The following is a 26381-nucleotide window of genomic DNA, read 5'->3' as shown; positions in this document are numbered from 1 at the left end:
CTGGGCTAGCATTAGGTTAGTCTTATTGCTTGTTCTCTTCTGACATTGGCACCTAATCATCAGTGACAGCGCTTTTACACTCTAATTTCACAAGGGCTGAGATTCCTGCCCCTGAATCTTAATGTCCCAAAGTCCCTGAAACTTGCTGCTAGGGTTTACCAAATTCTTTGTCCTTCCCCTATTTGGATAAATATCAAGGATTGGGCCTCACTGTACTAAGATCTCACCTGTTCTTTTACCCCTTGAAACGATCTTAACATTTCAGATCTTTCAGGACTCATAAGCCTTAGAAAGAGAGACTCCTGCTTCTGCCTTCTTGTTTAGTTGGTTGGCCTTCACTCAACCCTTCAGGTATGCCTTGACTCCTAATTTTGGCCTTCCTTAATCTGTTCCACTCTACCCTTTGAGACCTAGTTACAATTATTGCACAAAACATCCACAGCATTTTGGGAAACATTTCAAAGTGCATATAACAATCAAAAACAAAAGATCTAAGTAAAAAATAGTAGCCAAATAATTTCCTCTCCCTGTACCATGCCTATAATTTCTATAAGCTTCTGCATTTAATACACTTAAGAAAACTTCTGACAGCCCATTTACTTTCCAAAGGCCCCTTTATTTTTCAGAACTGAAATATATCCCTATATCCCAACCATTAACATTTCCATTTTCATTTTCTTCCTCAGTTAGTGTAGTTAGGATTTCTCGTGGATTTCTGAAAGATTTCCACACTATGTGCATTTTGTTTTACCTTTCCACCTATGTATATTGTCATTTGGGGGCAAAAAGTTTTTTCCCCTTCTCTTTGGTTTTTAACTCCCTCTTGGTTTCTCAAGAAATTTCAAATTTATATTTTTATCACTTCTGTCTGTTGATATTGCTTTTGATTTTCAGTAGTGATATAGTATTGCTCCTCAGATTCTCAAATATTATTGTTATTAATTTTATTGACCTTTCTTTATGACTTTTTTCAAATAAAATCCTAGAGATCTGAGTTTAACTTGATCCTGATAGACCTACATACAGCATAAAACAACAAAAACAACAAATTTTTTGGAATGAACCTTAGTTATAAATACCTAAATTCTAAAGCTCTTGACAGATTGGGAGAAGGGCAATTTATTTATTTATTTATTTTTGGTGAGGCTATTGGGGTTAAATGACTTGCCCAAGGTCACACAGCTAGTACGTGTTAAGTGTTTGGTCTGAGGCCGGATTTGAACTCAGGTCCTCCTGACTTCAGTCAGGTGCTCTATCCACTGCACCACCTAGCTGCCCCAAGAAGGGCAATTTATTAAGACAGAAAAATTATAGTCCTCAATAAATTTTGTTTACATGTAACCTGAGCCCCAGGGTTCCTTTGTATGAGACTCCCTCATTAATGTAGATCAATGGGTTGCACCTGTAAGAGGGGCAGAGAAGAGTTGGTGAGAAAAGAGAGATCCAGTCTCTTGAGATTCTGTGGGTTTTTCTAGCTTCCAGTGTCTAGAGAAAAGATGCTTATGATTCCAACCTCTCTTTAAGCCCAGGAAAAGAGAAAAATCTAGGAAGAAGCTGGTATGAGAGGAGCTGGTAATCTCTACCATGTCCATAGCCACAGTTTGCTATATTAACAAATTTGGGGGATTTTACCTTGGATGAGATGTAGGACTCTCTCTTGAGTTAAGCTGAGTACCTCACTCCCAATGGGAGATCTCCTAAATTCTGTATTGTCTGGTATATATTCTCCTATGTATTCTTTCTCTGATTTCTGTTTTGCTGCCAACTTGGAAAAATGGTTTTCTTTTCCGCTTGCTATATGTCTTCACTGTGGAGCTGATATGGGGGGGGGAGGGAAATCGAGCATTGGATATAGATCTTATGACTCTCCTTGCTTACTAAGAAATAGCAATCAGGAGTTTAGTTTGGACTTGAAAATCCTATCCTCTAGACTAATGATATTTGAGGGAGCAGCTATAACTAGCCCAGCACCTCTTCTCTGATGAGAGCAGAATGGTCAGCCTCTGCCCTCCACCTCCTACTTCCCGTCTTGGCAGAATTAAAGTCTCCCTTGTGGAAGGGTGGGGGGAGGAGACACTAGAGGTGTTTCTCTTCATGCCTCCCAGTGAGCTGCACACAAAGACAGCCTTGTTACATGCAAATTACATAAAACCAGATAATGGAAAAGCTGAAGCTATTTGTCTTTCAAACGAATCCCTTCCTTTTCACTTCCACAACTTCCACCCGAGTTCAAGCCGTTCACCTCAGGCATGTGTAAAAGAAGGGCTGATATAATCCACCATGTGGAAGAAGTTGGGGAAACTGCTTCTAGAAAGGCAATGATGACATGAAAAGGAAGTGTCTTGGAGAGATTTGTAGCATGAACATTCTATAACTGGATCAGGTCTGTTAACCCTGCAATAAAGAGGAGCTTTATGAATAGCTATGTAGCCAGGACTGGGTGCATTCCAAAGGCCCCAGGTATTCAGAGCCAGTCATGCTGGTAGAAATCCTGCCTGCCTGGCTATGTTCCAGTGAGAGACAAAAGAGACTATACCATAAGAAGGGGAGGGCCAGATGCCTGAGGAGATTGGAGATGACTATGACCTTATGAGCTCTAAAAGGTCAAGAGAATAAGCTGTCAGGAGGTCTGGAAGCAGAGACCATGCCAGTTTTATTGGCCAACCAACCAGTCCACTAATCAAGGCTGTCAGGAAGGAGGCCCAATCTAGCTGGGCGCTGAGACATAGACTCATCCAGCAGCTATGTTGTACTTGTAAGGGATTTGGTTTCCTGGTATGGTATTGGTATACTATCCAGGTTTCACAGGCATACAACAATGAGGTCAGCACAACAGCTCTGTAGACTTTCAGTTTAGTAGGCTAATACCTCTTGTCTCCCACACTTTTCTCTGGAGCCTCCCAAACACTAAGCTGGCTCTGGCAATGAGTATATCAACCTCACTATCAATGTGTACATTCCTAGAAAGTATACAACCAAGGTAAGTGAATTTATCCATGGCATTTGCTGTAACCATTGGTTCCACGTTTGGATGGTGAGGTGCTGGCTAATGGAGCACCTGTGTTTTCTTGTTGTTAATTGTTAGGCCAAAATTAGCACAAGCAGCAGAAAATTGATTCATACTTCATTGCATCTCAGCTTCAGAGGCTTCATTGAGTGTACAATCGTCTGTCTGCAAACAAAAAGCCATGCACCAACACTCCCTTCACTTTGGTCTTGGTTTGTAGCCTTTTCAAGTTGAAGAATTTACCAATGATCATACTATGTATGACCAAGGAAGATTTACAAGAAAACTGTAGAGTGAGTGCTAAGTGAAAACCAAATTAAGTCTGAACCTATTCTTCTAGGGATTGAGGTGGTATAAAGGAAATGTGCCTTCAGACGTTGGAGTTGAGGGTTAAGGAACATTTATAATTTCTGTTCTTGCTATAGCTTTGAAATAAATATCCTTTTATAAAAGCTGATTTGTGTTAATTGACTAAATGGAACTGAGTGCTTACTACTGGTTAACAACCACTGAGGGGAATCCAATGGAATGTATTTAAGCTGATTTCATTAGAAAAAGTCATGCTACTACCCCTAAAGGCATTCCTGGAACCTTGAAGGGAAATGTAGCTGATCTCACTCTATAAAAGTGAAGCCAGAATACTTGCTAGACCTAGATTACTTAATTTGCTTCCTAGCTGGCTTTCCTATCACATACTTCTCTATTAGGAATATCAATCTAAAGTATTACTTTCATAATGTAACTCCCATGATCTAAAACCAAAGCCATTAATTCATGATCAGTATTTTTTCCCCAAAATTGGCTCATTAAGCAGTTATTTAAATTCCTTACTAGCTGTATCAAGTTAAAAAATAAAAAAAAAAAAAGAACCTCTTCCACCTAAATTTCAAGGCTCTCTACAATCTGGCTCTACTCTCCAAGAATGAAGGGGCAGACCAGTCTACCAATATCTACTTTCTCTACCCCTTTAGTCTTACCCTTGTACTCCCCCTTGCTAATTTTTACCTCTGTGCCGTTACCCAAAGTAGTTCACTGCTGCAGAAATACTCTTCCTTCCTCTCTGCTTATTTGTATTCTACCTATCCTTCAACGCCAAACTCAAACTCAAACTCAAACTCTTCTGTGGAACCTGGATAGCTCTAGCTTAAATTATCTGTCCATCTATATCAAAGTCAAGTGCTAGGTGCTAAAATCTAGAGATACAAAAAGAGGCAAAAGACATTTCTCACCATCAAGAGAAGTTCACAATCTAATGGAATAAACCAATACTTTTTATCACATATCATTCTATTTTCTAATTCTATGCATAAACAGTATTGTGTCCCATATAATATAGCTAGATATTCGGAATTATATACTTGTATGACCTTTGTTTCATATGTTTTTGTATTGTATCCCCAACTAGATGATAAATTCTTTGTGCACAGGGACCTTTGTTGTAGGGCTCCAGCTAGGCTAGGTTTAAGGTATTCTACGGCTATACATCCACTTAAAGAAAGCCATAACTTACAAACTCCCACTAGGATGTTTCTTTTTACTAGTTAGTGGACATATTTAATTCAAAGCACAGACAATTAGTGAAATAACATAGTAAGGAAAATGAGCAATAAGACTTTTGCATCATAAACCTAGGGCACACTTTTCCACAAATACACACACTAGCAGTGGTGGGAGTGGGCACACCAAAGGAATACATATTGAGAAGAACACATATAGGGATCTTGTAGTATAGGAATCTAGTCTATTCTTAGTTTCTGTGAAACTATTTCCAGTTTTACCAGCTATTTTTGTCAAATAGTAAGTTCTTGTCCCAGAGGCTTTGATCTTTGGGTTTATCAAACCCTAGATTACTATGGTCAATTATTACTCTGCATTGTATATGGTGGGACAGCAAGGTGGTACAGTGGATATAGTGCCAGGCTTGAAGTCAGGAAAACTTATCTTTGTGAGTTCAAATCTGACCTCAGTTACTTACTAGCTGTATAACTCTGGGCAAGTCACAAAACTTTGTTTGCCTCAGTTCCTTATCTGTAAAACAAGTTGCAGAAGAAAATAGCAAAACATTGTAGTACCTTTGCCAAGAAAACCCCAAATGGAGTCATGCAGAATCAGACATGACTGAAAAGACTTGAACAACACTTATGTATCTAATTTATTCCACTGATTCACCACTTTATTTCTTAGCCAGTACCAGATTATTTTGATGATTACCACTTTATATAATATAATTGAAATCTGGTACTTGCAAGCTACCTTCCTTCACATTTTTCATCAATTTCCTTGATATTCTTGACTTTTTGTTTTTCCAGATAAATTTTATTTTTTCTAGCTCTATAAAATGATTTTTTTGTAGTTTGACTGATATGGCACTGAATATGATATTTTTTCCAATTGCTTAGATCTGACTTTATTTGTGTGAAAAGTGTTTTTAAATTGTGTTTATATAGTTCCTGGGTTTGGCTTGGCAGGTAGAATCCCAAGCATTTTATATTTGATACCATTATTTTAAATGGAATTTCTCTTTCTCTTTTTTTATGCTTCAATCTGTATTCAGACACGATCAGTTCTTTCTCTGGGGATGGATGGCATTTTTCATCATAAGTCCTTCAGAGTTGTCTTGGATCATTGTAGTGCTGCAAATAGCTAAGTCATTCACAGCTGATCATCTTACATTGTTGTTGGTACTTTTTACACAGTACATTTCATTTTGCATCACCCCATGCAAGTCTTTCCAGGTTTTTCTGAGAGCATCCTGTTCGTCATTTCTTATAGTATGAAAGAACTCCATCATAATCACATACCACAACCTGTTCAGCCATTCCCCAACTGATGTGCATTCCCTCAATTTCTAATTCTTTCCACTTAGAAAAGAGCTGCTAAAAATATTTTTGTACATAGAGGTCCTTTTACTTTTTGTTTTTTATCTCTTTTTGAATATAGACCTAGTAGTGATGTTTCTAGGTCAGAGGGTATGCATGATTTTATAGCCCTTTGGGTATAGTTCCAAATTGCTCTACAGAATGGTTGAATCAGTTCACAATTCCACCAACAGTGCATTAATGTCTCATTTTTCCCATATCCCCTCCAGCATTTGTCATTTACCCTTTCTGTCCTATTAGCCAATCTAATAGGTATGAGGTAGTACCTCAGAATTGTTTTAATTTGCATTTTCCAATCAATAGTGAATTAGAGTATTTTTTCATATAGTTATAGATAGCTTTGATTACTTCATCTGAAAACTGGTCCTATCTTTTGATCATGTGCCAATTGGGGAATGGTTCTTATTTTTATAAATTTGACTCAATTCTCTATATATTTGAGAAATGAGGCCTTTATCAGAGAAACTTGCTTCAAATTTTTTTCAAACTTATTATTGCTAACTGCATATCCCTCCATCCTATTCCCCCCTGTTTATTCTATTCTCTCTCTTTTACCCTGTCCCTCCTCAAAATTGTTTTGCTTTTCACGATGTCCTCCCCCAATCTGCCCTCCCTTCTATCACTTCCCCCCCTTCTCTTATCTCCTTCCTCTCCTACTTTCCTGTAGGGTAAGATAGATGTCTATACCCAATTTGAGTTTGTATGTTATTCCCTCTTTGAGCCAATTCTGATGAGAGTAAAATTCACTCGCTCCTCCTCACCTCCCCCTTCTTCCCCTCCATTACAAAAGATTTTTCTTGCCTCTTTTATGTGAGATAATTTACCCCCTTCTACCTCTCCTGTCCCTTTCTTCCAGTACATTCCTCTCTCATCCCTTAATTTTACTTTTTAGATATCATCCTTTTATAGTCAACTCACACCTGTGCCCTCTGCCTATATATACTCATTCTAATAATCCTAATAAAGAGAAAGGTCTTATGAGTTACAAATATCATTTTCCCAAATAGGAATGTAAACAGTTTAATCTTATTAAGTGTCTTATGGTTTCCGTTTCCTGCTTACCTTTTTATGTTTCTCCTGAGTCTTGTATATGAAAGTCAAATTTTCTATTCAGCTGTGGTCTTTTCATCAAGAATGCTTGAAAGTCCTCTATTTCACTGAATGTCCACTTTTTCCCCTGAAGGTTTATACTTGGTTTTGCTGGGTAGGTGATTCTTGGTTGTAATCCTAGCTCCTTTGCCCTCCAGAATATTATATTCTAAGCCCTCTGATCCTTTAACATAGAAGCTGCTAAATCTTGTGTTATCCTGACTGTGGCACCATGATACTTGAATTATTTCTTTCTGGTTACTTGCAATATTTTCTCCTTGATCTGGGAACTCTGGAATTTGTCTATAGTATCCCTGGAAGTTTTCATTTTGAAATCTCTTTCAGAAGGTGATCAGTGGATTCTTTCAATTTCTATTTTGCCCTCTAGTTCTAGAATATCAGGGCAGTTTTCCTTGATAATTTCTTGAAAGATCATCACTAGACTCTTTTTTGATCATGGCTTCCAGGTAGTCCAGTAATTTTTAAATTATCTCTCCTGGATCTATGTCCCACGCCAGTTGTTTTTCCAATGAGGTATTTCACATTGTCTTCTTTTTTTTTTCATTTTTTGGTTTTGTTTTATTTTTTTTTTTTATTTCTCACAAAGTCATTAGCTTCCATTTTCTCCATTCTAATTTTTAAGGAATTATTTTCTTCAGTAAGCCTTTGGACCTCCTTTTCCATTTGGCCAATTCTACTTTTAAGGCATTCTTCTCCTCACTGGTTTTTTGGACCTCATTTACCATTTGGCCTAGTATGGTTTTTTTTTAAGGTATTATTTTCTTCAGTATTTTTTTGTGTCTCCTTTACCAAGCTGTTAACTCATTTTTCATGATTTTCTTGCATCACTTCTTTGCATCATTGCATCATCATGCATTTTTCTTCCCAATTTTTCCTCTACCTCTTACTTGATTTTCAAAATCTTTTTTGAGCTCTTCCAAGACCAATTCATATTTTTCTGCAGTCTTTGGATGTACAAGCTTTGACTTTGTTGTCTTCTGAGTGTGTGTTTTGATCTTCCTTATCACCATAGTAACTTTCTATAGTCAGAGTTTTTTCTCATTGTTTGTTCATTTTCCAGCCTATTACTTGACTTTTAACTGTTTGTTAAAGAAGGATTCCACTTCCGAGGTGGAGTGTTCACTGTTCCAAGCTTCAGGAGTTTGTGCAGCTGTTTTTAGAGATAGTAATAGGGACCTGTAAGTTTCTGGTTCTTCCAAGTTGGTAGGATCTAAGGAGAGGTATTTACTACTCTCCTGATCTATGATCTGGTCTGTGAATGGCCAAAAGCACTGTTTTCTGCCTTGGAACCATGAGGAGGGTCCCCCCATCCACTGTGGTCACAAGCTCTTCTATGCTAGTGTTCCTCCTTGCCCTGTGACTGCCACCCAGGATTGCAACCTGGATGCAAGTATGGGCAAAGCAACAACGTCTTGCCTCAGTCCTTGCAAAAAGACCCCTGTAATCTCCTTCTGACCAGTGGTTCTACCCCTCTTAATGTATGTGGGCTGAGAGCTCCAGAAGCAGCCACTGCCCCTGCTACTGCTTATTCAGTTTCACCCAAGGTCTACTCCTTGTTTGCTGTGGTTGGAGCTGCATGCACTGGACTGTGTACTACTCTCCTGACCTGTGCTCTGTCTGTGAGCGACCACAGGCACTCTTTTCTGCCCTAGAACTGTGAGGAGGGTTCCTTCTCCACTGCAGCCTCAAGCTCTGTTATACTAGTCCTCCTCCTCACCCTATGACTGCCACCCAGGACTGCAACTTGGAATCATGTATGGGCAAAGCAGCAGAGTCCTGCCTCATGCTAGTAAAAAGACCCCTGTAATCACCTTCTGGCCAATTGTTCTATCTTCTTACCATCTGTGAACTGAGAGTTCCAGAAACAATTGCTGATTCAGTCACTCCCAAGACCTGCTCCTGGTTTCCTGGGGCTGAAGATATGCTGGTACAGCCTGTGCTGGACTGGGTTCCACCCTCACCCAGGTGCAACAGACCCTTCCAGCTGATCTTCCAAGTTGTCTTTGACATCTGTGGGCTGAGATGTTTGGAAACTGCCCTTCTGCCACTGATTCAGTCACCCCCATGCCTGGTTTTGCTGGGGCTCGGTCTGTGTTGGTGCAGCCTGCGCTAGACTGTGTTGTCTCTCACCCTGGTGCAACAGACCTTTGCCTGCCAACTTTCCAAGTTTTGGGGGGCTAGAAATTTGTTTCACTGAGACTTTTTGTGGGTTCTGCTGCTCTAGAATTTTTAAAGTCATTTTTTAAAGTCAGTTTAAAATCATTTTTAAAGGTCTTTAGAGGGGTTTTAGGGAGAGCTCAGGCAAATCCCTGCCTTTACCCTGCTATCTTGGCTCTGCCTCCCCCAGTTCTGCTTTCTAAGGAATTCTTTTCTTCAGTGAATTTTTGTGCCTCTTTTACAATTAGGCCAATTCTGTTTTTTAATGTGTTATTTTCTTCATTATTTTTTGTGCCCCTTTTACCAAGCTCTTAATTCTCTCTTCATAATTTTCTTGCATTACTTTCATTTCTTTTCCCAATTTTTCCTCTATTACTCTTAGCTCTTTCAAGAATTCTTGTTGGGCTTAGGTCCAATTAGCATTTATCTTTGAGACTTTGCTAATAGTTTTTTCACATTATTGTCTTCTTTTGAGTTTATGTCTTGGTATTCCCTGCCACCATAGTAGTTTTTTATTGCAAAGTTCTTTTTTTATTGTTTGCTCATTTTTTCCAGCCTATTTCTTGACTTTAAGCTTTATATTAAAGTTGGGCTCTGCTCCCCTTCAGGCTTTTTCATGCTGATGTTTTCAGAGCTAGTTCTGGGAATCTGCAAGTTTTTGTTGTGTCCAAGATGGAGTGATCTTGGGAGAAGTAAGGTCACTGTGGCTTTGGTCTTTACCCAGGAAGGGACCCTGGTCCCCTGAATCCACAAATGCTAGCACTCCTCTTGACCCTGTAAATGTGACCAGGTTTTGTAGCCATAAATGCTATCACTCCTCTTTGCTACTGGAACTGTGACCAGGGCCCCTGCTCCCTTGTAACTTACCACCAGTGCAACTCTCTACCCTGGAACTGTCACTTAGAACTGCATATGGGCAATAGAGTTGCCAATCAGCTCCAGCTGTACCAAGTTCTAGCAAAGGGTCTCCAATAATCTGTTTCTGACCAGTTTTCTGATACCCTTGCCCTCTCTGGCTAAGAGTTTCCAAAGGTGTTGCTTCTGGTTACTGTTGCTGTCCCAACATGCACTCCAGACAGTCCTTCTCCCCATTGTCAAAGAAGTCTCCTGCCAGCCTCCCAGATTTTCTTAGGCCAGGAAAAATCTCTCACCCTGACCTTTTGTTGGCTTTTCTACTCTAAAATTTGATTTTAGGCATTTAAAGTTGTTTGGTGGGGAATGCTGAAAGAGTTCAGCCTAGTTGCTGCTTCTAATCCACCATCTTGGCTTCAACCCCCACTCCACCCCAGTATAACTTCTTAAAGTTCTCTCCGTATTTACTTTTTCCTACCCCCAATCCATTTGATATACAGGTGTCAAATTACTTTTCTTAATGAGCAGGCCAGATCATATTATTTCACTGTTTGAAATAGCTCTCTATTACTTAGATCCAAACATTTTAGTTTAGCATTCAAAGTGCTCCAGGGACCAGTCCGCATCAACCTTTCCAGTCACATCTCCCACTTGTCTTCTTCATGTGCCATATTCACCAATCAGATTTCACTGTTTCCTTTTTTTCTGAATAAGCCATGCACTTTTCCATATCCATGCTTTTCCTCATATTGTAACCCTATCTAGAATTACTTTACTCCTCCCCAAATTGTTCCCTATTAAAATCTTATCCACCCTTCAGGGCTAACTCAAATTTCATCCCTTCCATGAAGACTTCTCTGATCCCCATCCCTACCCTCAGTGAGGGATATTTCTCTTTTCACTTTTATTATACTTCATCTATAGTGCTTATCACATTCTCTCTTACCACATGTGTATACTTGGCTTATTTTTATTCTCCTAGTTCTTCCAGTGACATTTGCCATTGATTCCTAAGTTAAATTCCAAAGCTCACAACTCAACCCTACTTTCCTTGTTGATACAATTTTGAACTTTCTAGTCTAACTATAGGGCAGCATCTCTGCTTAAGAAATTTCCCTGACTGATGCAAGTGAAAAGGTTTCAGGTTGGTAATTTGTGGGGTTATGATGTGCAGGAGGAGAGGCATGGGAAGAATTATGCCAATTCTAAATAAATATTAGTAAAACACTTAAAGTTGTTTAATTTTATTTTAGTACAACCAGATCATATAGCTTTTTTTAAAAAAATCTCAAAGCAAAGTAGTGAAATTTCCCTCTGAGCTCTTACTTTAATGAATATAATCTCAAGAGATCAGTAACTGCTAGAATACTTTTTTATGAGAATAGGACTATTTTGGAGCCATTGACACTAAAGCTACTGCTCAGGAAGAGGATTAAGAAAAACAATTGTAGTAGATGATAAAAATGATTACAGTTTATGAATTCCCTAATTTATAGGACTCTAACTGGAGGTCTTTGGTGAGAATTTTTTTTCTCTGCTCAGCTCTTTCTGGATACAGCACAGAATAAACACAGATGATATAAAGATCTTGGCAGTCAGTGGTTTTAATCTCTCTACAGAAAAAGGTCATTACTTCTTGCCTACATAGAAGAGCCAACAACCGAAGTCAAACAGAGATCACAAGACAATTAATTTGGTAAAATCATAAATGAAAGTGACTTTCATTACCTGCCTCCACAGCCCCTTTCACTTGCAATGAAATTTAGCAATAAATATTTCAAACTAGATGTAGGGCATGCTGATCGATGTATATTGCCTCCCTGTAGACAAAGTCAAATATATAGAGGCGGGGAAACAGAGAGAGACAGAGACACAGAGACAGAGAAAGGTAGAAAGTGGAAGAGAGAGGGAAAGAGAAGAGAGAAAAAAACATATCATCAAAGTTAGAAGGAAAGGAAATGGAGAGGAAAATGCAAAATTAAGGGCCATTCTGTCAATGCACAAGGGCTTCCCACAGATTATCCCTATTAATTCTATGGAAGTTACACACACAAATTTCCTGAGCATCCACGAGAGAATAATATAGTCTTGAACTTTTTTCCAAACAGAGACTAGGAGGGGAATTGAGTATTATCCAGGCATTGTAATATTCTCATGGAGATAGAAAAACTAATTTTTCTCCATAAAGTTTTAGTAAAACCTCTAAAATGACTGTTTTAACTAGATAAACATAAGAACAATGATCATTGTTAGGAATTCAATCAGATTTTTAAAATTCAAATTTTAGTTATTTTTACTTTTAAATTTTTACTTTTACTTTGGCTTGGCAGAAAAAAATTATATATTTTCCCACCAGTTCAAAATGTTCTAATTACTAATTCTATATATGTTTCTCTGAGGAATAACTATGATTCTTCACATAAAATACTGCACTATTCAACCAAGGAGAAAGTACTGCATCCTAATCCATAAAAATATATTAAACAATCAGGAAATTTAAAGCCCAGTAGTGTGAAGCTAATCACCATCAATGCCAGGAAAGAGACTTAGAGATCTGCATTTTGTCTTTCAAAATTATTCTCTCTTCTAAATTTCTTGCTTACATTTAATTACACTTGACATGAAAGATACTGAAAGTTACAAACAAAGAGCTGATGTAATTGACTGATAATAAGATCCACTATTATATGCAAAGACCCTGGGTTTCTTGCTGTTTGGCTGACATTTTCTATTTATAGGGAGTGGGATGTATCATGATCACATTTGGGTTTTCATAAATGTGATTGCTCTCCTAAATTGTTTCTTAACGTAGGAGTGGTGGCTGTGTGTAGGGGTGGAAAGGGCAATGTAACTCTGAACAATATTACAAATTGTGGTTAAAGAGCACACTCCTTGGAATCAATGAGTGTTGATGACTATATATAATCATATAACTGTAACTGACTAAAAGCCCATTTTAAAATGAAAATAGCTCCATGTCAGTCAGGATTAATGATTACAAATTGTCTCTTTCTTTCTGTTTATATCTGTGAATTCACTGAAGAAAAGCGTACAAGGGGCAGCTACATAGTGCAATGCATAGAGCACCAGCTCTGGAGTCAGGAGGACCTGAGTTCAAATCTGACCTCAGACACATAACACTCACTAGCTGTGTGACTTTGGACAAGTCACTTAACCTCAATTGCTTCACCAAAAAACAAATAAATAAGAATAAAGTGTTGAAGATCTCAACCCTTCCTCTCTTCACTTAACCCCAAATGCCTCACCAAAAAAAAAAAAAAAAAAAGAAAGAAAAGCATTACGCTAGATTCAAATGAAAAGAGCCAAGGTCACCTAGAAGAAAACATGCTTTCCTTTTACAAATCTGCAAGAACAAAAATTATAGTGATGAAAAAACATTCTGTATTCTATTTCTTGGCATAAATTTGTGAGTTCATCACTGGACATTCAGAAGTGTCATAGCCTTCAAATGGATAAGCCAACTGGAAAGCTTATTAGCAAACTGCCTGAAGAGAACTCACTAGTCTCATAGGGGACCCCTCTCCTTTCCTCCCCTTAATATTACAATATTATGTTAATGTACAATCAAGGAAGCAAGCAAAGCATTAGATCAGTTAAGTAAGCAACAGGTCAATGCAGGAACAAACACTTAATTTTACTTAGCCAATATGGGTAGAATTTTGGTCGTTTTTTGCAAAATATACCAATTTTGGGATGATCTTCTCTGATACTATATGATGATATCATGACATGTATGGGTCATACTTATGTTATATGCTATGTAATTTTACTATTGGATTTTTTTAAAACCCAATTACTTTTTCTTCAGAATTATGCCATCATAAAGCATACATATTTAAATTTATTTTTAATGACTATCAGAATCTAATAATGAATATCATAGCTTCCCTTTTAGGACCACACATATCATTAGCACATTTATTTAAGTGTTCAAAAGAACAAGCTCTATTAATCTATAGTAATATACAACTTTTTGTTCATCTTATTTGCATGATTCCTTACAGTTCCTTACAGAAATGAACTGAGACACAACCCAGAACTATTAGAGTGTAGTTTCTTGGGGAAGGAACATCCAACTTTGTTCTAGAGTGTCCAGAAAGAAATCAGCCCTGGGGTGAGATCATTCCATAGATCACTGTGACTAGGGGAGAAGTGACATGCCTTCTCACCCAAAACATTGAGGTCAGAGGCCACTCTGTGAGGAGACACAAAGACCAAGTCCTGGTACTCTTCTGGGTGTCAGAAATCCCTGCCTCAGAGCAGAAAGTAATGCTCCTATATCAAAGTCAACCAAAATGTATTAAACACCTATTTTGACATAGTACATCAAATGAGACACTAGAGATACAAAAAACGAGCAACTGTTGTCCTCAGGGAGATTAAATTCTAATAGGGAACTAAGACAAATGTATATAAAACTGCAATATGGAATATGTTAACTGCACAGAAGTCCCAAAAGAGTGTCATGAAAAATTAAATAAGGTAGAAATCATTTATAGCTGCATATAGATCTGGAAAGGCATCATGAAAGAGGTAGCATCTGAATTGGGTCTTGAAGGAAGGGAAGGATTTTAGCAGATAGAGAGGGCCTAAACTCTAGGAATATGTAAAAGTATGTGCCAGGGCCCAGAAGTAGGGGAAGGCAGAATCAGATTGAGTCCTAATTCTGACTAACTAGCTCATCTATGGAGAGCCATAGCTGTTTGGCCTTGGATAATCATTTAACCTCAGTTTCCTTATATCTTTAAAATGAGGGAAATAGACTAGATACTCTCTAAGTTCCCTTCCAGCTCCAATGAATTTATCCATATGAATTTATCAGTTTGGATCTTATTTGGTGAGAAACAGGGAGTCAATAAAGGATTTTTAGCAAAGTAACAATTTCATCAGACTTGTGCCATAAGAAACCTCTCAAAGCAGTGGGAAGAATGGATTGGAATGGAGAGTGAGTAGAGGCAAGAAGACCAATTAGGAGAGTATTAGCACAGACCAGAGGTAATAAGAACCTTAACTATGGTGACTAATTGCTATGGAAAAGAGGAGGTGAATGAGAGAGATATTTCAAAGGCAGAATTGATGATTCAGCTGCTGATCGGATATGACAGGGGAAGGAGAGAAAAGAGCCAAAGAGATTCGAAGATTTTCAGTCTGGGTAACTTAAGAAAGTGTTATCACCAACAGAAATAGAAAAGTTAATAGGAAGGGTAGGTTTAGGGACAAAATAATGGATTCTGCTTTGGACATGTTGAATTTGAGGTGACAGTATAATATCCAGATGCATGTGGAAGTAGAGCTCAGAGAGATTAGGGCTGGAGAAAAATTTTAGAAGTCAGCCACATAGAAGTAATGATTGAAGCCATAAGAGTGGATGAGGTTGGTAAATAGTGAGAGGTAGTATGTTGCAATGAAAAGAGCTCAATATTTGGATCACAAGGGCTAGGTTCAAATTGTATCTCCCACCATCACTAGTTGGATAAAAATGAGAAAGTCATTTATGTTAAGCTCTTTGTAAAAAAGACCAGACATGAAAAAAAATGTAATATATTATTATCATCTTACAAAGACCAAGAAGGAAATATTTGATAAGAGACTTTCTATCCTAAAATTTCTCATAGCATTCTGTTTGAACCTATCCCTTGTATGTCTCACATTTTCAACAGATCAGTGCACATTAAGATCATGCAACAGATCATTGCCCTTAAGAATCATATAATCTAATGTGGGGTATTAGGTAAGTTAGAAAAGGTATATTCAAAAGATGAGCCCAAAAATATTGATCAACGTCCACCTACATAGAGGCCCCTAGTGAGTCCATAAAGATCTGTTCTTGGCTCTGGTCCAGTTATTATGTTTGGTTTTGTTTGTTTGTTTGTTTGTTTTTAATGAATAATGAATTAATGAATCAACAACGAATTAATCAATCAACAAACACTTACTGGTTTTTTTTGTGCCTGGCACTGCAGAAGCAAAAACGAAAATGAAAAAGTTTTTGCCCTCAAGGAGCTTACATTCTCTCTCAACATGAACATATATAAATATATACAAAATAAATGCAAGTTAGTTTTTGAAGGGAGAGTATTGGCAGCTAGAGGGATTAGAAAAAGCCTTATTTAAAAGGTAGTATGAACTTGAAGCTTGAAGGAAGGGAATCCAAGAGAGGTAAGTGACGAGAGGAAGCATTCCAAACATGAGCAACTAGTACACAGCTAGTATGAAGGCATGAAAGCGGGAGATGGGGTGGCATGTGTGAGAAATAGCAGACCATAGAGACCAGACCATAGAGTACAGGATGGGAAATACTTCCCTTATGACACTGGAAAATGAGGTTAGGCCAACAATGTCATTGGTATAAGGAAAACCTAGATGAGGAAACTCCCTCTGCCAACACAAGTTGTCAACATGAAAGCAAATTATAATCATAGAGAGTTGACTAGAACACTGAGAGGTTAAGCAAATTGCCTGGGGTCACGCAGCCAGCACATATTAATGGTAGGACTTGGATTTAGGTGTTCCTGGTCCCAAAGTGCTATCTCTATCTACTCTGCCATCCTGCCTCTTCTAATCTTAATTAGATTATATTGAGTACAGGAGTGACCTATGCTTAAAGAGAATCACTTTGGCAGCTGTTGAGGATGGATAGGAGGAGCAAAGAAAGCCATGAAAAAATGATTGCAGTGGTTCAGATGGGAGATGATGGTGGCCTGTGTGATCAAGAGAAGGGATGAGATAGGTGAGATATTGTGGAAGGAGAAATGACAAGGATTTGTAACTGCTTGGATATGTGGCATGAGGGAGAGTGAAAGGTTGAGGATGATGCCTTCTTCCTTTGGAAGAAGGACAGGTACAAATGCTAACTGTTATTATTTTTGAGGAAATACAAGTTCTGGTTGGCACATGTTGAGTTTCATATGTCTATGGGACATCCATTTTGAAATGTCCAATAGGCATTTGGTATTGCAAAATTATGCCCAGGAAGGATTTAAGCTTCAGATCTGGGAATCCTCTGTCTACGGATAATAACTAAGCCCATGAAGTCATCAAGTGAGAGAAAGTAGAGAGTAAAAAAATTGCCCTAGGACAGAGCGTTGGAGGTACACACACAGTTAAGGGGTGTGATGTAGTTGGTAATCCAGCAAAAAAGGCCGAGAAGTTGTCAGACATGTAGGAAAACCAAGAAAGAATGGGATTATGAAAACCCAGAGAAGAGAGCATATCCAAGAAGAAAGGGTGGTTTATGTGTAGTTTTAAATGCTACAGAGTGATCAAGAAAGATAAAAACTAAAGCAAGACCATTAAATTTGGTCACTGAGAGAGCAACAGTAACTTGAATGAGGTCAGAAGCCCAATTAAAGGGTTCAGCAATGAGTCAGAGAAGTCAAAGTTGAAGCAATAGACATAAATAACTTTTTCTAGGAGTTTGGATATGAAAGAGAGGAGAGATACAGGTTAATATCTTGAGACACTGGTATGAAGGAGGTAAGGACACAGTAGTGAATTATGTCAATTTTTAAATGAACAGAAAGGGGCAAGGAGCTAGATGTAAAGATAAGAAGAAGTACAAAAAACATTTATCAAACTTGTGGATCCAGACCTGGAATGAAGAGATAATGCATTAAATGAATGAATCGATTCAAAAAAACTCAACAGGCTAGAATGGTGGGTTGAATTTCAAAAAAAAAAGATTATAGTTAAAAAAGTAAAGTCCTGTAATTACAGTTTTTTTTAAACTATCACATTATAGCAGAATGGAGAAATCTCATTAGCAATTTGTATGAAAAAAGTGGATCTTTCCAATAACTATTGACTCAATATGTTTCAATAATATGACAAGGCTTCTTAAAAGAGCTAATGTGTTTAGGGAGTGGAGCATGAGGGGTCCAGACCTGTGATTCTACTGCTCAAGAGAACTTTTAGTGAAAATATGTCTTCCAACAACTCTAGCCAATGACTATACTACAATTTATAGTCTTAGGTTGTATTAATGGAAGTACAGTGTCTGGTACAGAAGTATAAAAACCTCTTGGTGAGGCTGAAATGGTGAGGGTGAAAGAGGACAGTGTAAAAGCTGGCTGGAAGCTTAACATCAACAAAACTAAGATATTGGCAACCGGTCCTATCACCTCTTTGCAAAAAAAAGGGGGGGGGGGGGAGAAGAAATGGAAGTAGTGTCAGATTTCATATTATTAGGCTCAAAGATCACACAGATGGCAACTGCAGCCATGAAATTAAAAAGTGTTTGCTCCTTAGAAGGAAAGCTATGGCAAATTTGAACAGCATAGTGAAAAGCAGGGACATCACCTTGCTGACAAAGGTCCATATAGTCAAAGCTATGGTTTTTTCAGTAGCAGTATAAGACTGTGAGAGTTGGACTATAAGGAAAGCTGAGTGCTGCAAAAAGCAACACTTCTGAATTGTGGAGACTACTCTTGAGAGTCCCTTGGACAGCAAGGAAGTCAAATTGGTCAATATTTAAATAAATTAATTGTGGCTATTCACTGGAAGGTCAAATACTGAAGCTGAAGCTTAATTACTTTAGCCACATAATGAAAAGATGGGACTCATTGGAAAAGACTCTGATGTTGGGAAAGATTGAAGGCAAAAGAAAATGGAGATGGCAGAAAATTAGATGAATAGATAGTATCATGTAAACAATGAATGTGAACTTGGACAGACTTTGAGAGACAGTGGAGGATAGAAGGCCTGGAGTTCTATGGTCCATGGAGTCACAAAGAGTTGGACATGACTGAATGACTGAACAACAATAATGTCCAGTTAAGGGTAACATTGATCAACTGGAGAAAGTGATGACAATTACAAAAAACTTAACACTACTAAAATTTACTTGAGAACAGGGACTGTGTTTCACTAAAAAAAAAAATCTCCACTAGCACCTAGCAGCATGTTCTACACAATGTAGTGACAATAAATATTTGTTGAACAAATGAATGAAGAATGCACAAATATAAAGAAGAGTTGAAGGAATTTGGAAAGATCAGCCTAGAGGACAAAAGGATGTGAAGGACTGTCATATAGAAGAGAAAATGGACTTTGTATACTCCACAGGGTGAATCCAAGGGTAGAAGTTATTGACATTAAGAGTTTAGGCTCAAATGCTAGGGACCTCAAGCCTCTGTTGCAGTGGCTGTCCTGGGGGAAGGGAAAACCTCAATACAGAGATGTCATATAAGCAACAGACAGCTCCATATGGATACTCTTGCATCACAAATGGACTCCCTTTGTTAGTATTGGTGATCCCGGTTCTTTGGCTGACTGCTCCCAGAACTCCAGTTAGGTACAACCAGTGACAGCTCTAGCTTCCATTTTTAGAAGTGAATAGAAATACAGGCACAGTTTTTAGGTGTCTGATACATCTGATCACACTCCTCAGGAAGGAACAGAAAAATATTCACAAGAGGCTGAAAGGGCCCATTCTCCCCAAGAGACTGTGGCTGTTTCCAAATATAACTAAGGTTTGGCACTTACAATCTGGCTTCAACCTATGTTTCTGAACTTATTTCCTATTTCTCCCTCTCACATAGTCTACATTCCAGACAAAAAGGCCTACTTGCTCTTCTCCATACATGACTTTCTGTCTCCCACCTCCACATCTTTGTAGAGTAAGACCAATGTCTCTTGTTCTGGGCACTGTGCTTCTGTGAATGCATCCTAAGATAGCATTCACCTTTTTGACTGTCATGTTACCATGGGCTCATACTGAGCTTGCAACTCACTAAAATACCCAGGATATTTTCATGCAACCTGTGGTTTAGCCAAACTGTTTCCATCCTATACTTGTGCAGTTAATTTTTTATACCCAAGTATAAAACTTTATATTTCAAATTATTAAATTTCTCATTGGCTATGGCCCATTGTCTAAGTCCATAGGAATCTTTTTTGATCCAAACTGCCATTCAATAGGTAAGCTATCCTTCCCTGAATTCAAATTCTCTGTGACTTGGTTTCCCTATTTAGAAATTTGAGGCTAATATCATCCTGGTTACCACAGAGGAGTATTTTGATTGGCAAAAAAACCCATATTTAAAAGCATTTTGAAGGAGTAATTTTATGACAAAAGATAATACAAGACAATTTGCAGAAAATAAAAGGCATTTTACAAATGCAAGATAAAATGATTATTAATTTGCATGGCTGCATGGCATAATTCAAATATGTTTCTATTCTAGTGTATCATTTTTGAAAGAAGAGGGAGACATTCCATTTACTTTGGCTTATTCCTCATGAAATCATTTTTTCAATATTAGCCCTTCTTTATGCCATCAATTGAGAGAATTCATGAGAACAATGGAATATAGCAGTTCTTTGGCTTTTTGTATTCTCTTTTCTTAAATTCCTGACAATCCAGTTTTATAATCAAAGTACATTCTTTTGAGACTTAAGATGACAGCTGGAAGCCAGTTGGTATATTCATTGTAAAAGGTTGTTGATGGAAAAAATTTAAATTGAAAAAATCTCCAGGGAAATTATTTTGCTTTGGAAAAATGTAAGTATTAACAAGATTTGTTTGGTTTTTTTTTTTTTTTGGTTTTTTGGTTCTTTTTAAGGTGAGAGTATGCATTGAGCTTTCCCTTCCCTCTGTCCTCCCCTTGAAAAACATATTCAATATATATGTTCTTCAATTGTGCCTACTCCTACCAAAAATATTTTTCTGATATAAATCATGATCAATATAAGTTTCAAAATTAATATGCTTTCCTATAGTCACAGAAGGCTTTCCTTTATAACAGAAAATACCTAATTTGGGAACAGTGTACAGTCTTTGAACCCTAGATATGTTCTATAAGTAGATTTTTTTCAATTAAAAATTTTAAATGTAAAATACCGAGATGTATATATACATATATAATAGCAAAGTATCCATATTAAAAGTGAAGCCTTTTTAATGGACTAGGTCAGAAAGAATAGGTAGAAGTTAATAGATTTGCATTGCAAATTATCTCATTACATATCTGAGCAGATTTTTAGACTAAGCATAGAATGTCAAACTGGATGAGCTAAAATTCTGCTCAGAGACACAAAATGATATTTCTATCATCACTGGAAAGGACATTCTTTTCAGCCATTTCAAATAAATTAATGAATTAAGTAGAAGTCAACCTGGTCAGTGATACACAGATTACCATGGAGCTAGGAGGAACCTTGGGAAAATACCTTAAAGGTCAGACTAACTACCATCATTTAGAATTGTACATTAGAAATGTAATTGTTTCAGAAATTGTGTTTCTTGTAAACATCCAAAACTGGACAAATACTGTAATAGATACTCATCAATGGCAAAGTTCCTTCCAGCATTTCAGGTCACAACTCGTCCATCCCTATCTATCCTATGTGACTCTTGTCAATGATCTCCCAAAGTATGCTTTTACCTAAAGTGCTCATGGCCTTGCTTGCTTTCTCTATGTTGTGATTATATTGAGAACATTGGCAGGCCATCAGTTATCCCTTGCTACATCAGTTATCCCTACATCCCATCTTCCTTTTTAATCATAATTTCTTTGATCAGATATATTTTACTTCCGTTCTCTTCTTAGTTCTTTTTATTTGTTGCAACCTGCTCACATACACCAAACACCTCATCATTGTCCCATGACCAATACTATTTTAAATTATTCAGAAATGGTAGTATTCCATGACTTAGAGACATGCAGTAAACCAGTAGAATACGGGTATTAAAAAAAGATGGGCTTCTTTTTCAGGGAGAAGTTTGGGATCATCAAAGGAGCTATGAAGTTTTCCAAAGGCAATACAACCCATTTAGTTCTGGGCCCAATTCTTTTTCCATTTTTAGCACATGACCAAGATCTATATATACATATATGTATGTATCATATATATACATATATACTACATGTATAAATATACACACACATATTAATTTTACTGCTTGATTATTAGGCTATATACATTTAGTGGATACTTATGTATTGCTTTTTCATCTGTGTATGAATTCAAGGTCCTTAGGAATCTCCACAAAGGGAAACAGAATTTGAGAGACATTGAAAGGTGAGGATGCCCCAATTCTTTCTAGGAAAGAGAAAGAACAGGGAAATATATGCTGCCTTAAAACTGCCCTACATTAGGCAGCTGTATGATAGGCTAGAGGGTAATATGAAATATGGATATAGATCTATGGAATTGAGCCACTTCTTTATATTGCTCTTGAGATTTTGACTCCCTTATCACTGTATAGTGATATATATGGAGGGTAGGCAATCAGTGGCTACTGTTAGATTTCAGATTTGGTGATCACCATCCAAGCATCTATTGGTTAGCAACAGCTTCCGTTGGATTGCACTAGAGCAGCCAGAATGGTAGCTGTGGAAGCTACTACTGCTAAGGCCTGAGACTCCTATAGGATGATGACTAAGCCAGCACTAGGGAGGCTGAGACCTTGAAGCAGGTACTGGAACCAGAGCACAAAGAGAGCAGACTCCAACTCTGGAGGCTAGTACCCAAGGAGAATACCATCAGCTGGTAAGCAAGGAAGGGAAATGTGATTTTTTTCCCACTGTTTTCCCCCAGCTTTCCCTCATAGAGGGCTGTGTCCTGGAACTTAAATTAAAGGCATAGACCTCTCCCCACATTCCTTTTAAATAAGCGGCAGATATTCCTTCTACCACCCCTGAAGAGCTGAGAGGGTAATCAGGAGAAGGTTTATGAGATAATGGAGGTAGATGGTTCCCTTTAAGCACATTTAAATTATTCCTTTCATTTTTGCTAAGTTCAATAAATTAACACCCTAGTGTGTTGAATATATGAGTCCTGTGAATGCAAGGATCTGTCACAAGAGGTCAACCTAGATATGGGGTGAGAGTTTCAGAGTGTTAAAATTCATATTTTCTAAAATATTTTGAGTAATATTCTACATTATCTTCTAGGTAACTCCAAAATGGCCAAAAGTGGGGGAACAGTTAAAGTGCCTGCAAACTGAACTGAGTGCCCCCTGGTGGCAAATAGGGCTACTGCAATTTTTGGGAAAGCTAACCTTTGTAAGTTAGAGAGGAACTGATGTAGCTGTTGGGCTCCTGGCTCAAAGAGCATACCCCCTCATGGATAATGCAGATATTGCACTCCCTCGCAGGATAATTAATAGAGTGACAAGCTGCCTTTCTGCAGACAACACAGGTGCTGATTTGGATTGCTTACATATAACACACAGCCAGAAGTATTTCAAGGTCTCACAAACAGGTAACTAAAAAAGTCACATAGAGTAAACCATAATGAATACCCTGGACTTTTACTACAAATTACCTGATGCAAATATTTTGCATAAACACTGAATTGAGTTGGTCAATGTAGGCCAAAAAAAGTTCTATTAAAGAGCTATAAAATCATTAGGAGTAAATTTAAAATGTTTGCTGAATCTATTTTTTTGTGCACAGTTCATGTAATAAATTCTTAGAAAATGTTACATTCCAAAATTATATTATATTATATGCAAAAAAAAAGTTCCTTTGAGAGTCTGGATTATGACAATGACTGCTACATATCTCAGTGATTCAGAGTCATAGCTATTGAATCTTGAGGTTTTTCCCACAATAAATTCTAAAACTAGCTAACACTATATATTAATCCAAAGTATCAATGAATGAGTTAAGCATATTAGTCTATGGGAATGTGGAACAGATTTTGTTTTTATTGGGGTTTTGTTTTGATTTGGTTTAGTTTCTTTTTCTTTCTTTCTTTCTTTTTTTTTCTTTTTCTTTCTTTCTTTCTTTTTTTTTTCTTGGGCAGGGGAGCTCTAGTAACCAATTGCCTACTCAGACAAAGGAGTACTTCAAAAGCAGTATTATGTGAAGTTATGCATTGGTTTGTTTGTTTTACACAGAAACTGAAAAAAAAATACAATCTAAGTAAATTGTCCCTTGTGTCACCAATACAGATCAGCAGCTAGACCATAAATCATGTTTTACAGAGTTGCTTGGGGCACTGAAAGTTTAAGTATGTGTCATAGACAAGACTGGAACTCAGTTTTTCATGGTTCCAAAGCTGTCACTCTATGAACAATGCCTCCTCTCTAATGCTCATTAGTATTTAAATATTACTAAAAGTAACACATGCCATATCAAAATACTTGCATACATCATATATCTTTTCAATTGCTCATTTTTGTATAAGTAAAGAAAAAGGAGCAGTTATCAAAGGTAACATTTTTATGGCACTCTGAAGTTCAGATATTTGATTCTCCTATAAGTGCCTCAGGCATCAACAGATTCTCTCTCTCTCTCTCTTTCGCTCTCTATCTCTCTCACTATTATTCAACACATTCTTTCCCTAGTCTGTCTCAAACTGAAAAGTGAAATCTCTAGTAAATGACTAAAAACCTGGTTAAAAAAATATTTGCAAAACATGGAGCAATATAAAATTTGGCATTTGTCATCATAACCCTAAAAAAATTTTCACAGGTTAAGTCCATAATAAAAGTACAATAATTAGGATTCATTGGATTATGGTCATTCAGGAAATTTTGTTATACTTAAGAACACTGTAATAGATGCTAAAGATGATAAAGTTCTTATAACCCAAGGGATATGCAGGGAATTAATTAAAATGTATAGTAATATGAGACATTTCCTCCCCCCATAGATAAATCTTCCAAGGATAAAGAGGCAATTTTCAAAAGAAGAAAAGCAAGCCGTCAATGGCCATATGAAACAATGCTCCAAATCACTGATAAGAAAAAAGTAATTTAAAACAACTCTGAGGTTCCATCAGATTGGCAAAGATAGCAAAAATATAAAATAAAATGACAGTTGTTGGATGAATAGTCCAGCTATTCTGAAATGTAATTTGGAGATATAACCAAAAAGTCACTAAAGTGTTCATATCTACCCTTTAACCTACCAATAACATTACTAGGAATATGCCGCAGAGAGATAAAAAAAAAATATGACAGTAAATTTATGGCAGCACTTGTGTTGTACCAAAGAAAAATAAAAGACCTGCTTTCAAAGAGCTCAAAGACTAATGAAACTGAAAATATGCAACCAAAAAAATATGTTATTTCATTGCTGATGGAGCTGTGAATTGGTTCAACAATTCTAGAAGAAAATTTGGAATATCTTTTGACCCAGAGATCCCACTTCTGGGTTTATACTCAAAGGAGTTAATGACACTAAAAAAAAGAGACCCATATATTTTAAAAAAAACCCTCATATTACCTCCACTGTAATAACAAAAAAGGGAAACAAAAATGTGTGTCCTACAATTGGGTAATAATTGTTCAAACTATAACATATGAATGTAATGGAAAATTATTGTACCATAAGGGATGACAAATAACTCAAATAAACCTGGTTAAATCTCTTGTCTTTTGATTCTATGATATAATATATAATATCTATTATACTGTTAGCTAGAAGAGGGGAAATCCCCAAAGTAGATGCTTTGAAAAATGACACTAAGCCTTTTTCAGCCTCTATGGTTAAAATGGAAGAGACAAAATTACCTGTAACCAGATTTTGCTGCTTTGATTAGTGAAGTAAATCTCACCAAAACTGCTGAAATGATGACCACCACAAAGATTTCCTCTAGGATAATACCAGAGGGAGAGGAGCATGCAATATTACCTGTGGACATCTTCAGTACCATTATTAAGTAGTAAAGCCCCCCTCTCCTCTGGTGGCCAGTCGGTCAGAAAATGTATTTATATGGTTTTCAATAATCTATGAACCACAACACATTTGAAAAATGTATAATTTGAGGAACTCATGACAAAAGTGAGGATTTCCTATATTTATCAGCTGGAGGTCTTGATCCTCCAAAGCCAGGGATGTTTACCTGCTTGTTTCTATGCCTTTCTATAAGTGCCTCCAAATTACATTACACTCTGGGACCATCATGACTGATTTCAGTGGATTCCTGAATTCCAGTGATTGATTAATATTAGGGGAATTTCAATAATTGATTAATATCTAGATCTTCCCACATTTCCACTGCTATTTGTTCTTAGAGGCATCCTAGAGAAGTGAGTTTTATGGTTGGTTTGAAACAAAGAAAAGAAAGTAGCTATTCAAAGAACCACTTAGACAGAAGTCATCTTCTATAAAATGTCCTACCTTCTCTTTCAGAACAGCACAGAGTTCCAGTTGCTTTTTTCTGTCTTGGGCCAATACGGTCTCCATTTCATAAGCAGTACATGCTTCTGCAACAGTTGTTATGGCTTTTTGTATAAAATCTTTCTTATCCTTAGCCCAATTTAATAAGAAAATTCTTCTTTGATCCCTGGTTAAACAATATTGGCTCCAGTATTTCTCATGTGTAACCTAAAAAGGAAGTCCCTGAATATTAACATTTTATAATTACGAAAAGTATGTTACATTTGACAAGTCATTATT

At 37.2% G+C, this 26381-nt stretch overlaps 1 protein-coding gene across 1 annotated transcript in view; it reads right to left on the bottom strand.

Annotated features, from left to right (window-relative positions):
* LOC114045630 (coiled-coil domain-containing protein 148-like) overlaps positions 1–26381 on the bottom strand; it is a 194003-nt gene that overhangs the window by 108828 nt on the left and 58794 nt on the right. The window contains exon 9 of the mRNA XM_027865705.1: positions 26103–26309. Coding sequence (XP_027721506.1) covers positions 26103–26309 — 207 coding nt within the window. The remainder of the gene's footprint in view (positions 1–26102; positions 26310–26381) is intronic.

Source organism: Vombatus ursinus, unplaced genomic scaffold, assembly GCF_900497805.2.
Source record: "Vombatus ursinus unplaced genomic scaffold, bare-nosed wombat genome assembly UNPS02014779.1, whole genome shotgun sequence".
NCBI classification, from domain to species: domain Eukaryota; kingdom Metazoa; phylum Chordata; class Mammalia; order Diprotodontia; family Vombatidae; genus Vombatus; species Vombatus ursinus.
The sequence above is the reverse complement of the archived record's forward strand: the minus strand, read 5'-3'. Positions and strand labels throughout refer to the sequence as shown.